Source organism: Balaenoptera borealis (assembly GCF_965194805.1).
Source record: "Balaenoptera borealis genome assembly, chromosome: 10".
NCBI classification, from domain to species: domain Eukaryota; kingdom Metazoa; phylum Chordata; class Mammalia; order Artiodactyla; family Balaenopteridae; genus Balaenoptera; species Balaenoptera borealis.
In genome coordinates, this window is record NC_138874.1 from 26814357 (window position 1) to 26828766 (window position 14410).

A 14410-nucleotide genomic window follows, 5' to 3' on the forward strand; every position below is an offset into this window, starting at 1 on the left:
CTCCCTGGAGCCGCACTTGAGGTTCGGGGGTCTGAGCAAAGAACCCGAAGAAGGGGTGAAATGCGGGGCGCACCTCCCCGAGGCCCAGTGCGCGCCCAGCGGCCGGGGGCGGGGCAGGGCGGCGGCGGCGGACAGGTGCAGCCCAGGGCGCAGGCGCACTGGGCACGCCGCGCACGCGGTGACCCTTGCCGCACGCCAGGCTCTCCGCCGGGCAGCTGGGCGGGGTCGGGAGGGGCCGACCAGCGGGGAGACGCTCCATATACGGCTCGGCCCGCGTTACCTGGGCTCGGGCCAGGCCGCTCCTTCTTTGGTCAGCGCGGGGGACCCGGGCGGGGACCCAGGCCGTGAACCAGCTGGGGGAGGGGGCTCTAGTGCCCGACACCCAAATATGGCTCGAGAAGGGAAGCGACATTCCTGCGGGGCGGCGCGGGGGGAGCGCCCGAGGGCTATATAAAACCTGAGCTGGGGGACAAGCGGCCACCGCAGCGCCCGAGCCGGAGAGCAGCAGGTGTAGCCACCCGCCGAGGTAGGCGGGGTCGGGGTGGGGACAGGGAGACGGGGCACCACCGAAGGGAGTCCGGAGAACTCCGGGTAGAGCTCGGCCGACTCACTATATCAGTCCCAGCCCTGCGTCCTCAGTGCTGCGCCTCCGGCCCCAGAGCCACGTGCGCTTTAAAGAAGAGACAGGAAACCCTCGTCCTTTGGAAACTTCTCCAGATTTATGCCCAGCCCCTTCGGGCTGCTCTCCCTGACGCTTAGTTTGTGCCCAAGTAGATGAAAGGTTTTGCTCTAGTCGTCCCCAGGGCAGTTCCGTCCCAACCGAGCCAAAGGACAGCAAGGGCCACTACTCCCCGGGTTCGCCATCAGGCCCAAGGGCGCTTCGGTTGTGAGTCTGGTGTGTCGTGAGGGTCCGGAATAGGCCATTCGTCCCCGGGTGGAGTGCCCAAGCCCTTCCCACGGCGTCTCCTTTCAACCTCATAGTCGCCCAGTGGGCAGGGTTCGCGGACCTTGACCCCCTAGGTGAGACCCCGGAGGTGCGGAGAGGGCGGCGCCTGCAGCCAAGGAAGAGAACCCTCGGGGACAGTGTGCCCTGGGTTCCCGGATGGAGAAACGCTCGGTGTGGTCTCCCCCCAGCGCAGGGCCCGGTAGCGAAGCTCGGCCCGGGTGGCATTGATTGCTTCCCCTTCGGGACGGCGCCGGGCTGGGGCCTGGGGGTGTCCATAGGCCCCGGGGGAGGGAGGGCGCTCGCGATGGCGGGGCCTTCCGCCTGACACGCCGAGTGTCTCCACGGCCTTCCCGTCCTTGCAGAAACCAGACACCATGTGTGACGAAGACGAGACCACCGCCCTCGTGTGCGACAATGGCTCCGGCCTGGTGAAAGCTGGCTTCGCCGGCGACGACGCCCCTAGGGCCGTGTTCCCGTCCATCGTGGGCCGCCCTCGCCACCAGGTCAGGCTGCCCGTCCGCGGAGGGAGCTGGGCCGGGTCTCCGCGCAGCCCAGCCCCGCGCCACCCGGAGCCGCGGTAATGAGCGCGTGGTGTCTCCGCTCCGCAGGGCGTCATGGTGGGCATGGGGCAGAAAGACTCCTACGTGGGCGACGAGGCGCAGAGCAAGAGGGGTATCCTGACCCTCAAGTACCCCATCGAGCACGGCATCATCACCAACTGGGACGACATGGAGAAGATCTGGCACCACACCTTCTACAATGAGCTCCGCGTGGCCCCCGAGGAACACCCCACCCTGCTCACTGAGGCCCCCCTCAACCCCAAGGCCAACCGCGAGAAGATGACCCAGATCATGTTTGAGACCTTCAACGTGCCGGCCATGTACGTGGCCATCCAGGCCGTGTTGTCCCTCTACGCCTCCGGCCGTACCACCGGTGAGTGCTCGGGAGCCGCCCCCCCCCCTTCCCGAGCGCCGGTCACTGACCCGCCGCTCACCCCCGGCCCCGCCCCCGCGCAGGCATCGTGCTCGACTCGGGCGACGGCGTCACCCACAACGTGCCCATCTATGAGGGCTACGCGCTGCCGCACGCCATCATGCGCCTGGACCTGGCCGGCCGCGACCTCACCGACTACCTGATGAAGATCCTCACCGAGCGCGGCTATTCTTTCGTGACCACAGGTGCGCTGCGCCCCGGGCTCCCCGGGCGGGCGGGCAGGCGGGCGGCGCGCGGGTCCCCGGGCCCCGCGCTGAGGGCTCCTCTCTCGCCCCGCCGCCCGCAGCCGAGCGCGAGATCGTGCGCGACATCAAGGAGAAGCTGTGCTACGTGGCCCTGGACTTCGAGAACGAGATGGCTACGGCCGCCTCCTCCTCCTCCCTGGAGAAGAGCTACGAGCTGCCCGACGGCCAGGTCATCACCATCGGCAACGAGCGCTTCCGCTGCCCGGAGACGCTCTTCCAGCCCTCGTTTATCGGTGAGCCCCGAGCGCCCGCCCCCCGGCCCCCACCCGTCCCCCGGGCCCCCCGCCCGCCCGCTCACGCTCCTCCCCGTGGCCCCCAGGAATGGAGTCGGCGGGCATCCACGAGACCACCTACAACAGCATCATGAAGTGCGACATCGACATCAGGAAGGACCTGTACGCCAACAACGTTATGTCGGGCGGCACCACCATGTACCCGGGCATCGCCGACCGCATGCAGAAGGAGATCACCGCGCTGGCCCCCAGCACCATGAAGATCAAGGTGGGCAGCGCCCCCCCCCCCGCCCCGCTTCCCCGGCCCGCTAGGGGCTCCGGGCCGCGGCCGCGTCCCTGACGGACTGTCACTGTCACTGTCTTGCAGATCATCGCCCCGCCCGAGCGCAAGTACTCCGTGTGGATCGGCGGCTCCATCCTGGCCTCGCTGTCCACCTTCCAGCAGATGTGGATCACCAAGCAGGAGTACGACGAGGCCGGCCCCTCCATCGTCCACCGCAAATGCTTCTAGACGCCTCCCCGACAGCCACCACTTCTCCCCAGGACGACGAATCCGCTCGCGGCGCAGGCGGCTGACCTCGAGCTACCGCGCGGCAACTGCTCTCCAACCACCTGCGCTGCTGCCGCCGCAAGCCGACACAGTGTTTGTAGCGTGTACATACATTAACTTATTTACCTCATTTTGTTATTTGTAAAACGAAGACCTGTGGAAGGAAATGGAAAACTTGAAGCATTAAACTCAGCCGTTCTGTTATGCTGCGTAAAGTTGTCTGTTGTGTTTATTTGCGGGGGCGGGGAGCGGCCGGGGGCGGGGAGGAAGAGGGACCCCATCTTCCTCCATCACTTTGCCCAATACTCCGAATGAGTGCACGCCTTTCAAGCCCGTGAGTTAAGTCTTCCCCTGCTCAGGGCTCTCCCCTCTGGCTCAGATCCATTCCCCAGACTGGCAGGCGCGCCGTGACCCGACTTGACCTTCGGGCGCGTCCGGCTCTGCACTGCGCTCGGGTCGGCGGCGGCGCTGGGGCCGCGCGCGGGTGGCCGGGGGACGCCGCAGGCAGGGCGCTGACCGTGGTGCTGGGCCCGGGGGCCGCCCCGCAGCGCGCACCTCCGCTCCGCCCGCGGCGGGCGTGGCCTTACAGAATCCGGGTTCCCTCCGGAATCTGCGATCTAACTGAAAGGGCTGTGTTCATTTGTAAGTGAAGGTAACTACTTCTCCTCCCAATTGGGAAGTCCTTTGCTTCGTACCATAAAGAAGTGCCCTTTCCAGGGTGGGGCGGGGGAGGAGCGGCGCTCAGAGGTGGGAGGAGGGCGAGGAAGGACCAAGTGAACGCTCCAAAAGAAGGACAGCGCATCCTAGGAGGGGAAGGGCACTGGGGGCGGGCCAGCAAGGAGATGCCTGCAGGGAAGGGAGCCCAGATGGTGCTGAAGAAGAGGCGGTAAGCAAGAGAGAAGGAGCAACCTTACTCCACTCCCGCAGTGTCTGAAAGGCACAGAACATAGTAACAGTTTGCATTTCTATGAGAGAGCACTGCATCTACATATTTTAAAGTAGCCTAGTGTTTCCCAGTCAAGACTTTCGGGAAAAAAAGTGGTCCCTATAAATGAAATAGATTCTGACTCAAAGAAGGTAATACACTCATTCAGAAATAAGTTTATAAGTAGAATTAACAACATAGCTTGTGTTATATGCCACTTTGCCATATGTTTATTCCCTCCTGTTACGTACGGCCTATTGAGAAGCTTCCGAAATCATTGAAGCCTCCAAGGTAGGAATACTGCCAAATCCAGATATCAAGAGAATCATCATTCAGTAGAGCTTAAGATTTTAATAAAACAAGTATACGATACCAAATCCACTGAAAACCAGGCATTCATCCACCCAGGAGGGATAAAGGTTAAAAATGGGCTAAATTCTAGTCTTTCAGAGGTACCCAGCTTTTATGGATAATAGTACATTTACACAGGCACATCTGAGCAAACAACACACACACAGCCTGAATAATTCGTGTCGCCAACAGCTGGGAAAAAACGTCAGAATTACATGAGTCAGCTAACCCGTATGTTAAATCTTTTTTTAACCAAAACCCCAGATCTCTTAATTAGGATTTAAGTAAGATATTTAAGGAGGTAATGACCCATTTCTCCTGTGATCATAATCATCAAATGCCTGAGAGAAGTTTTCAATATAATTTGTAGCATTTCCTTCTGCCCCACCCTTGACGTTGTTCTTCTACTGAAAACATGTGCAAAAATTAGAAATTGTGTGGTTTCACTGGAAGTGTGCCACATGACCTTTTCTTTTCTGGTTCTTCTCTAAAAAGAAACAAGCATCACACATTTCATTGGTGTTCTGTATCTTTCCTGCTCTCCTAGTAGGTTGTGATTATAGCTATTCGGTAAATTGTGTTACCTATAGTAGGCCTGAAAGAAGATTTTTGGTGTGCGTAGTAAAGAATTACATATATATATAACATATATATTATATATTATGTATATATAATTAATTATAATTATATGCATATATAATTAATGTATAATTATGTGTATATATAATTATATACCTTTTTATATAATTATATATAATTTTATGTGTATATATAAAATATATATAAACACACACACACACTGTATATGGAGTGTATGTAGTGTGTATAGAGATATACACATGTTTGTGCTGGGTGAGGAGAGCCCCCAGCAGCTCTAAGTGTGTTTGCAGTATGAAGAAGCGAGAAGCTCCTGTGTGACAGCAGTGTACTTGGCACTAGAAGGGATAATGTTACGGCTAATTTCCCACTGAAAAGCCATCTCAGAGAATCAATTTTTGGAGCTGTGAGAGAATTGAAAGCAGCAAAAAAAATTTCCCCACCCATCACTAATGGTGTGTTTCCTTAGACCTGGTAGGTCTTATCAGGGATCTAACTGCAGTTATTTATTTCATTCTCTTAAAAGCTCATTAAATAGCCGTAATTTTTTTTCGCACCAAATCTATATTGCTAGTGCCCAGTTGAAGGAAGAAGGGACAAAGAAGAAAATGGGAAGAGAGGATGTGTCAGGATTAAAAAGAAGGATTAGGGGGAGTGGGAAAAATAAAAGGATCTGGGATTGGGGTACAGCCTAGGCTTTATAATTTAAACCTTTGGGAGTTAGAATTAGACCATGGAATATCAGGGTACCTCCCGGCTGTTTAGTCCCCTGAACTGTCACCCCAGATTTGGCAGAACCCTAAGGGGTTAATGAAATATTTTATTGCCCATCTACTATGTGCCAGGGGTACGGAGAAGGCTAAGATGTGGTCCCATCCTGGGAGTTCAGTGTCATGACCCCCACCATCACCAGGCACTTACGCCTTGACTCCGATCACCGCACAGCCTGTTGGAGGAGCTGGCTGGGATGGTCCTGGTCCAGGGGCGGCTGGCTGGGATGGTCCTGGTCCAGGGGCGGGCCCACCCCGGACCATGACCGTCGGATGCTGTGGGTATCTGGCTGCTTTGCACTCGCCACCACCAGGCCGGCTTCCCTCCCGCACAGCATTGTTTTCTGACGAGGCTGGATGGTTCCAGATATAGATTCTTACAGGGAAACATCCATCATTGTGCTGGAGAAGGCCTGCCCGCCCCTGGCCTTGGGGACACAGACTACTGCTGCCTCTCACCTGGCAGTGCCTCTGCCCTGAGAACAGGAGTCAGAATGGGCTCAGGCCACAGACCAGCCCTGCCCCTGAGGGCACTCATGTGGCCAGCCCACCTGCCTGCCTTCCTCCCTTTCCTTCTTGCCTCCTTTCTGTCGCTTACATTTCCTCTCTGCCCCGCACTGTCCTTGGAAGTCACCCCCTTTTGCACTGTCACTATGTCACAGTCCTTTTGGGGAGTTCCCACAAGCTGATGCGCCGTGTCTGACCTCAGCTCAGAGAGAAGCCGGGCAGACCTGGTGTGATGGCGCACTGGTGAGGTGGGCAGCGTGGCGGGTCCCAGGGCTCCAGATCCACCTGCATCCTTGTCACCCACAGCCAGAGCCACTCCCCCAGCAGGCCATGGGCTGCACCTTCCAGAAGGGGCACAGACGGCAAAGGCAGCAGGAGGTTAGCTGACGTGAATGCGGAATGGGGGCCCCTCATTAAGGGTGGCCCTTTCACTGGGTGCAGGAGCCCTGAGCCTTCTGACTGACTCTGCCCCTGCTTGTCAGTTTCTTAATGGCTTATCCTGATGGAGCAGGACCCTAAGGGGTCTTCATAGAACAGAAATGCCCCCCTCTATGTCCTCTGCCTGCCTCTTGTCTGGAGAAAAACTTTAGCCAAAGAATACATTTATTCAGAGAAGTGAGACAATGCAGAAGCAAAGAAAAGCAGTCAAACAAAAATAATAATAATTTAGTCATTAAACAAAGTCAAGGATTTTAGTTCCTCCTCAAGAGTTCTAGATAATATTCTGAGCCATATCCTGCGAGCTACCCTGTAGATATTGAAACTCCCACCAGGTGGAAGAAGTTAACTGCATGATGACCAGACTGTAGCCATGACATAAGCTGCCACAATTCCCAGAACTGGCCTCAAAGAAAGGGGACCAAACCGACCCTGGAACTGAAGGCTCACTGATCAAGCTGACACTGATCAGACCACCACATGACCAATTTCAAGATGACGGTCAGAGCTGGCTGTGCTGTTGCTGAATGTAGCCCCCTCCCTCTGTCTATTCACCCCTGAAACTCCCCTTTAAAAGCTCTTGCCCTCTGATTGGCAGGGGAGAATTGGCCTTTGGACATGAGTCCACCTTCTCCCCAGGTTGCCAGCCTCCAGAGTAAAGCAAACTTTCCTTTCTACCAACACTTGCCTCTCAAATATTAGCTTTCAAGTGATGAGCAGCCAGAGCTGAGTTCAGTAGCACTGATGCCGAACAGTTTCTGGGGGTGGTGATTGAGTGAAAGAAAGACTGAAATGTGCAAAGGTGATGTTGGTGGTTCTCAGGGCTGTCCGTAGAATCAGGATTGCCTTTCCTGTGACAATCATTGGGGTTTCCTAAACCTTATCACCACGTGGAGAGTTCTGGTCACTGGAGATGGACTCGGGAGTAGAAGTCTACATCATGAGCCAAGAGTGACCGTAGCACCCCTGGATCCTTGTTCACCCCATCTTTCCTAGTTTCCTTCATGGGACCTGTATTAAGTTCCTGTAACAAATTACCACAAACTGGGTGGCTTAAAACAACAGGAATTATTTTTTTCCACAGTTCTCGGGGCTAGAACTCCAAAATCAAGGCAGGGTTGTTGTCACTTAAGGCCTCTCTCCTTGGCTTGCAGATGCCATCTTGTCCCTGTGTCTGCACGTCCTCTTCCCTCTCTTCATGTCTGTGCCCACATTCCTCCTTATAGGACACCAGTCATGTCGGATTAAGACCCACCCTAAAGACTTTGTTCTAATTACTCCTGTAAAGGCCCTGTCTCCAAATACACTCACATTCTGAGGTCCTGGGGGTTAGGACTTCAACATATGAATTTGGGGTGGTGGTGACACAATTCAGCCCACAATAGGGACAACAATTTAACCCTTATAGTAACTAAGAGGCCACTAGTAACAATTCATTTTTATAGTCCATGCATCTCTTATGTTAATATTGTGTCTTATGTTATATGAAGAACTTTCACATACATTAGCTCATTTTATCTTATAAGGTAGCTAGGATAGGGATTATTGCTCTACTTTCATAAATGATAACAGTGAGGCCTCAAGACTGAGTGACTTGCCTAAGTTTATAAACTTAGTTTATAAATTAGTAAAAGTGGCAGAGGAAAGACTTTAACTTGTAACTTTTGACTCTATTCTTTTATTTTCAATTTTGATGTACCCTTATATTTTATATACATTTCTTGTAAACAGCATAAGGCTGAATAGTTTTCCCAGCCTGATAATTTTGTCTTTTAATTGAGACACTTTGTCCATTTATATTCAATGTGATTACTGGCATGTTTGGGTTTAAATCTATCATTTTATTTTGTACTATTAGTCCAGCCTGTTCAAAGTCTAAAATTAATCAATACTTTTACTTTCCTTGGACAACACAAGACCCTTGTACCCCAAAGAAATAAAAGCAGGGACTCAAAGAGGTATTTGCACACCATTGTTCATAGCAGCATTATCCCAATAGGCAAAAGGTGGAAGCAGCCCAAGTGTCCGTTAATGGAGGAATAGATAAAATGTGGTGTATATGTACAATGAAATATTATTCACTCTTAAAAAGGAAGGAGATTCTGACCCATGCTACAACATGGATGAGTCTGAAGACATTATATTAGGTGAAATAAGCCAGTCACAAAAGGACAAATACTGTATGATTCCACTTATATGAGGTGGAATATCTGGGAGTGGGATGGATATTGAGAAGTGGCATGAGGGAATTTTTTGGAATTATGGAAATGTTCTGTATCTTGATAAAGGACTGGGTTACAAAGATCAGATTCAGTGACTGTACAATTAAGATTTGTGCATTTCATTTTGTGTACATTTTAATCAAAAGAAAAAATTGCAGGCAAAAAATAAGATGTCAGAACTTCTGATACCTCTACCTTAAAAAAGTTTTAATTTTTAAATTAAAAAAAATTTTTTTTTGTATTTTTCATTTTAGGGGGTTTATCTGAATTGCATTGTGGGTAATTTCCTCCAATTGATCTTCCAATTCACTAATTCTCCCTTTAACTTACTTAATCTATTGTTAAACTCTTTTGCTCAGTTTTAAATTTCTGGTATTGAATTTTTAACTTTTAGAAAATTTTAGAAATTATTTTATTTTCAAATTAACTAGATCATATTTTTATAGTTTTCTGCTTCCTGTGGATATTTGTTAGCTTGTCTCTTACTTCTTTCATAGAGCAAGCATAGTTTTTTAATAATATGAATCTAATAATCCTAGTGGCTGAAGTCTTGGAGTTTATTTCTATTACCCGTTGTTCTGGTTCATATTCACAGTACCTTTTTCCATGTGTACTTGACAGTGTCGTGTTCACTGTCTTTGAAGAATTATTTCTGGGACACTTGGAAACCCAGAATAAAGGTGACTCTCTCAGGAAAGGACTTGTATTTGCTTCTGCCAGGGATCTCCTAGGATACCACTAATCTGAGATGATGGTAAGCTAAATCCACAGCCTGAGGTCTCTTGGTCCCCCCAGATGAGATGGGTTGCAAATACGTGTGAGAACTCAGCCTGAGTTTACAATTTCCCAGGAATCTGCACCCCACGCCACTACCACACACTCGGTACCAGGGCCACTCGCCTGTCCGATCCTCGAGTGTCGGTGTGGGGCAGGGCTTACCCCTGGCTCACTCCTTCACGCTTCCCCGTGGTGTAACCCTCAGTGTCCCAGCTTCACGAGGGAGGCATCAAGCTTTGCAAAGCTGTTAAACCCCAAGTGCAAGGTAACTGAGATAAGCAAACACTCTCAGGGCAAGAGATGTTTCTAGAATCACTGTCCTGCTGGTTCCCCTCAGATTTTGCCCTGGTAATTCTTTACTATCTTGTCAACTCTTCGGTGCTTGTAAGATGTTAAGAATACTTGATCTGGCTTTTTAGTTGTTTTCCACAGGAGTGTTGTTCCAAGAACTCAGCCTGTCATATTCCCTAAAAATAGAACTCAACATCTTTCACGGTGCAGGCCTGGCTTTAGCCACCCTTGAAACACAGCTCAAATCTCACACATGGGCTTAAGGAATTTTGCCCCAAATTCTGTTGCCTTATTTTAAAGCTGTTATATTTTCCCTGGGCCTAAAAATACACTGGGTCTGAAAATTCCCCAGGATAACAGGGCACCAGCTGGGAGACAGAGCTGCCTGGTGCCCTTCAGCCCAATGTTAATGTGCCCTGTGTCAGCAGGGACCCATTGGACCAGGGAAAAAATGAAGGACAAAAGGACAAAGCAACTCAGTCAAAGTGATAAATCACCACGATGGTTTCTGTATGGGGGGATGATAGGTGATTTTTTCTGCCTTTTTTATACTTCATTATTCTTTTCAACTTTTTTTTTTCAAGATATAAGTGTTATGTTAATATTAAAAATACTTAAGTGAAAAATGAAAAAATAAATAGAGAAGAAAAGGCCCCTCTAGGCCCTCAGCCCTGAATGGTATTTCCAGCAGCAGAGATGAGTTTGGGCAGATCCATTTGCAGCCACACGGGTGGCGGGAGGTGGGGACATGGAGATGGGGGTCGGAGAACGGCTGTGTCAAGCATGATCCCAAGGTGGCCCCCGCTGAAAGGACTAAACTGCTCCTTTCATTTCTCCCGTCTGAGCTCCAGAGGCATCCTGAGTGAGCTGGGCAGATGGCACTGGGAAGAGCATCTCTGGGTTCCAGCCCTGGCTCAGCGGAGGACGTTGGTCTCCATCGCTAACAGGAGGGGGAAGCCCTGCTCTAGGTGGTCCCCGTTCCTCTGACAGTCTGTGATACCGCCCCCCCCCCACTCCTCCTGCTCAGGACCCCTGGGAGAGGAAGGGGAGGCTGTTGAGAAGCCCCTCAGGATGCAGGACAAGGGGATGAGCAAAGAGAAGGGGAGACGCCAGTGCTATAAAGAGTTTCTCCACATCCAGGTTCCCTTTGAAGTTCTGAGAAGGCTCTGTTTACACTTTGCCCTTCCTAAGCAAGAGCGCTCACAGTTCTGCCTCCCCTCCCCCTCCCGCCCGGTCCATTCATCAGCGCGCATTTACCGAGCGTCTCTTCTATTGTAGGCACAGGAGACACTACATGGAATAACCAGACTGCACTTGAACTTCTCCAGTAAATGCTTAAAAAGGATGCCTACCATGCTTACCCTCTGTCTTTGGAAGGTTCTCTGGAATCTAGGTTTTCCTCTGAGTTTCATCTCCGGCCTCTAGTGCCGGTGCAGGGCAGGGAGGCCCGTGTGCTGGGGTCACCAGGGACGCCCAGAGCCTGCCCTGGGAGGAGCTGTGTAGTGATTTCTTCCTACGCTGCCCTGGCGGTGGAGGCCAGGAATTTGAAAGCTGGGGATCTCAGCACCTCTGAAATTACAGTGCGTCTCTCACTGACATGAGAGCAAGCGCAGTGGTCCGGCCTGGGCAGGGTGGAGCCCTCATAGCCAGCCCTTCCTCAAGTCTCTGCGCCCCCGGGCACTTCCCTTGCTGCACCCCAGTCCCAGCCCTGCACTGGGTGGTCATATTTTTCCCAAAAGGCAATCCAGGCAATTTGAAGCAAACAGATTTGTTCCCAGCCACACGAGAACACAGGGTTGTGGTTCACAGCCAGGGAAGTGTCCTTTTTCTCCACCGTCTTCCTGGTTATCCAAGGACGCAGGTGTGGGGCCGTGCTTCCCCCAGCTGGAGGAGCCAAGACACCCAACATCTAGTCTTGATTATTCTTTTTTAAAAGAAGTATTTATTTATTTATTTGGTTGCACCAGGTCTTAGTTGCGGCTCACGGGCTCCTTGGTCACGGCATGCAAACTCAGTTGCGGCATGCATGTGGGCTCTAGTTCCCTGACCAGGGATCGAACCTGGGCTCCCTGCGTTGGGAGTGTGTAGGTTTTTTTTTTTTTTTTTGGCTGCATTGGGTCTTCGTTGCTGCACGCAGGCTTTTCTCTAGTTGAGGCGAGTGGGGGCTACTCTTCGTTGCAGTGCACGGGCTTCTCGTTGTGGTAGCTTCTCTTGTTGCGGAGCACGGGCTCTAGGGCGCGGGCTTCACTAGTTGTGGCATGCGGACTCAGTAGTTGTGGCTCGCGGGCTCCAGAGCACTGGCTCAGTATTTGTGGCACACAGGCTTAGTTGCTCTGCGGCATGTGGGATCTTCTTGGACCAGGGATCAAGCCTGTGTCTCCTGCATTGGCAGGCAGATTCTCAATCACTGCGCCACCAGGGAAGTCCCTAGTCTTGATTATCCTTTGGCTCATTTTCCAAAAGCACCCAGAACTCTGTCACTCCACTCTTGCCCTGCTCGTTGGCACACCTGCAGCTATAAGTTTGCTGATTTACTCAACAAACTTTTACTGGGCACCTACTATGTGCAGGCACCGTGCTGAGAGACAAGGAGGCCAGCCGAAGAGTCCGGGTCTCAGCCTCAGGGAGCCCTCAGTGCAAAGTGGGAAACAGAATTCATCAACAACAATGCAAGCCTGTCCATTTAGCATGGGCTGCAAGAGAGGCGTGGGGTGTGACAATATAGAAGAAGCCAAGGGGGGTGGGCTCCTGAGCCAGGGCGGTCGAGGTCCTTTGAAGGTGAGTAGGCAGCAGCAGGTGAAGTGGGGAGGCTGGAGGTTCGTGGCCTGCGGAAAGGTGGGTGTGGTGGGGTGGGGATGGGGGAGGGTGGTGGGCAGAGAGGATGCAGGGGGAGGCAGACCCAGCCTGAAGACCCTCCACCGCTGAGGGTATATTTTTTCTTTATTCTAAGAGTGGTGGAAAGCCATGGAACTGTTCTAAGCAGAGAGAGAGAGAGAGAGAAGCTGCCTTGCTGGGGCAGGAGGGGGCTCCAGGGCGCCTCTCGGGTCTCTGACTCACCTGCTCACTGAAACGGGCACCCGGAGCTTGGGAGCTGCGGCTGGTGTGGCAACCAGGCAGGTGGGTGGTCCCAGGCCGGAGGGGGGCAGAGCAGTCCTGGCCCTGAAGGGGTGCAGCCTGGGCTCTGAGGCGGCAGTGTGACATGGGCTGCAGCCTCTCACTTCCTCTCATTCCATTCCCACCTTGGAGCTGGCCGGGTACTGGAATGTTCTCTATAGAAAATCCAGAAAGGCCACAGGAGAATGAAGGTTTGTGCTATTTCCCTCCCATATGAGGGGAAGGGCTGGGGAGGGGTGGGGAGGGGAGGAGGGGGAGGGGAAGGGATGGAGAGGAAGGGAGGGGGAGGGGAGGGGAGGGTTGGGGAGAGGATGAGGGGGAGGGGAGGAGGGGAAGGGATAGGGAGGGGGAGGGGGAGGGGAGGAGCGCAGCTGTCTGCCGGCCTGCCGGTCACACGGGGAGTCGGGTACCAGCCCCCACCGCCTACCTCTGTTTTTACATCAGTGCCGCTGGCAGCTGGCTGGTTGAATCGGCCTCCCAGTGGCGGAGGGACTCTGACGGCGGGCGAGGGCCGGGAAGCATGTAGTCGTCTCCGCAGGAATTATGAAGCGAACCGTCTGTCTTGCGAGGAAATCTTCGCCTTTCCCCTGAGCTGCTGTGCCCGGGGCGTGACAGCTGCCAGGCTGTCAGGGCTCTGGGGACGGAGCCGGGAGTCACCAGGACAACAGCCTGGGTTGGGCAGCGAGCGCAAGGCGTGGGTGGCAGCGGGGCGGCAGGAAGCTGTGCTAATAGGCACTGAAACGCGCCACCCCGCGGCGCGATGGGCCCCGCGACCCGCGACCAGGCGGGTAACAGAAGCTCAGAAACATGGGCGGGAGCCTGGGCGGGGCAGTCAGGTGCCGGAGGAGCCGCCTTCTTCCCGGCGGTGCCGTGTCCTGCAAACGCTCGGCGTCTCTGAGCCTAATTCCCGCCTGTGCGAGGGGGTAGCGAGCCCAGCCCCCCGGGGCTGGAGGATCTCAGGCGCTCGGTACTGGTGTCCGCAGTGCCGAGAGCGGGGCTAGTTCTTCCTCTCGCTGTGTCTTGAGGAGAGCTCGGCATACACCCCCTCCCTTGGCCTGTGAAGGGTACGGGAGCCTTCCTGAGGTCACCGGCAGGGGTCAAGGGCCAGAGGTGCTCTGCCACGTGCCTTTGGGCCCCTCTGGGTCTCAGCCCGCATGTAGAACAAGATCAGCTCCAAGAGAACATTGCTGCTCTAGCTGCTGCTGTACCTTCAACCACTTGGTTGTTTGGTGCACGGAATCAGAGGCTGATGTTGGGTCCCCGCGCCTGAATTCACCTTGTGTGCATCACAGGGTGAATGTTGACTGTGTCCATCCTGGGGATTTAGACTCCCAGAAGAGGGAGTCAGGGGTGACCCTTGCTGGGAGGAAGGGGATGGGCTGGGAGCACCACGCCCTTCTTGCTTGCTCTGAGGGGTGGGTGCTGCCCTCCCCCCCGCCCCGCGGACCCCC

At 53.5% G+C, this 14410-nt stretch overlaps 1 protein-coding gene and 1 long non-coding RNA gene across 3 annotated transcripts; one reads left to right on the top strand and one right to left on the bottom strand.

The window, feature by feature from the left end:
- Nucleotides 1–387: 387 nt before the first annotated feature.
- On the top strand, nt 388–3182 carry ACTA1 (actin alpha 1, skeletal muscle). Its single transcript, XM_082407097.1, has 7 exons — nt 388–526; nt 1309–1449; nt 1555–1879; nt 1963–2124; nt 2226–2417; nt 2504–2685; nt 2785–3182. Exons 2-7 carry the CDS (start codon nt 1321–1323, stop codon nt 2926–2928), a joined length of 1134 nt encoding a protein of 377 aa, XP_082263223.1. The 5' UTR covers nt 388–526; nt 1309–1320; the 3' UTR covers nt 2929–3182.
- Nucleotides 3183–11932: 8750 nt separating this feature from the next.
- On the bottom strand, nt 11933–14328 carry LOC309635714. 2 transcript variants are annotated; one of them, XR_014248979.1, is made up of 3 exons: nt 13387–14169; nt 12903–13114; nt 11933–12670 (listed from the first exon to the last, which is right to left on the bottom strand). It is a non-coding gene; the product is annotated as an uncharacterized lncRNA (long non-coding RNA). The 2 variants fall into 2 exon arrangements; XR_014248978.1 differs by having other exon boundaries at nt 11933–13114; nt 13387–14328.
- Between the last annotated feature and the right edge of the window lie 82 nt (nt 14329–14410).

What these genes read in the sequence shown, in the direction of transcription:
- ACTA1 (XM_082407097.1), top strand. Translation starts at nt 1,321, where the DNA reads ATGTGTGACGAAGACGAGACCACCGCCCTCGTGTGCGACAATGGCTCC. An exon ending in TGGGCCGCCCTCGCCACCAG is followed by an intron (nt 1,450 to 1,554) that starts GTCAGGCTGCCC and finishes TCCGCTCCGCAG; the next exon opens with GGCGTCATGGTGGGCATGGG. An exon ending in CTTCCAGCCCTCGTTTATCG is followed by an intron (nt 2,418 to 2,503) that starts GTGAGCCCCGAG and finishes CGTGGCCCCCAG; the next exon opens with GAATGGAGTCGGCGGGCATC.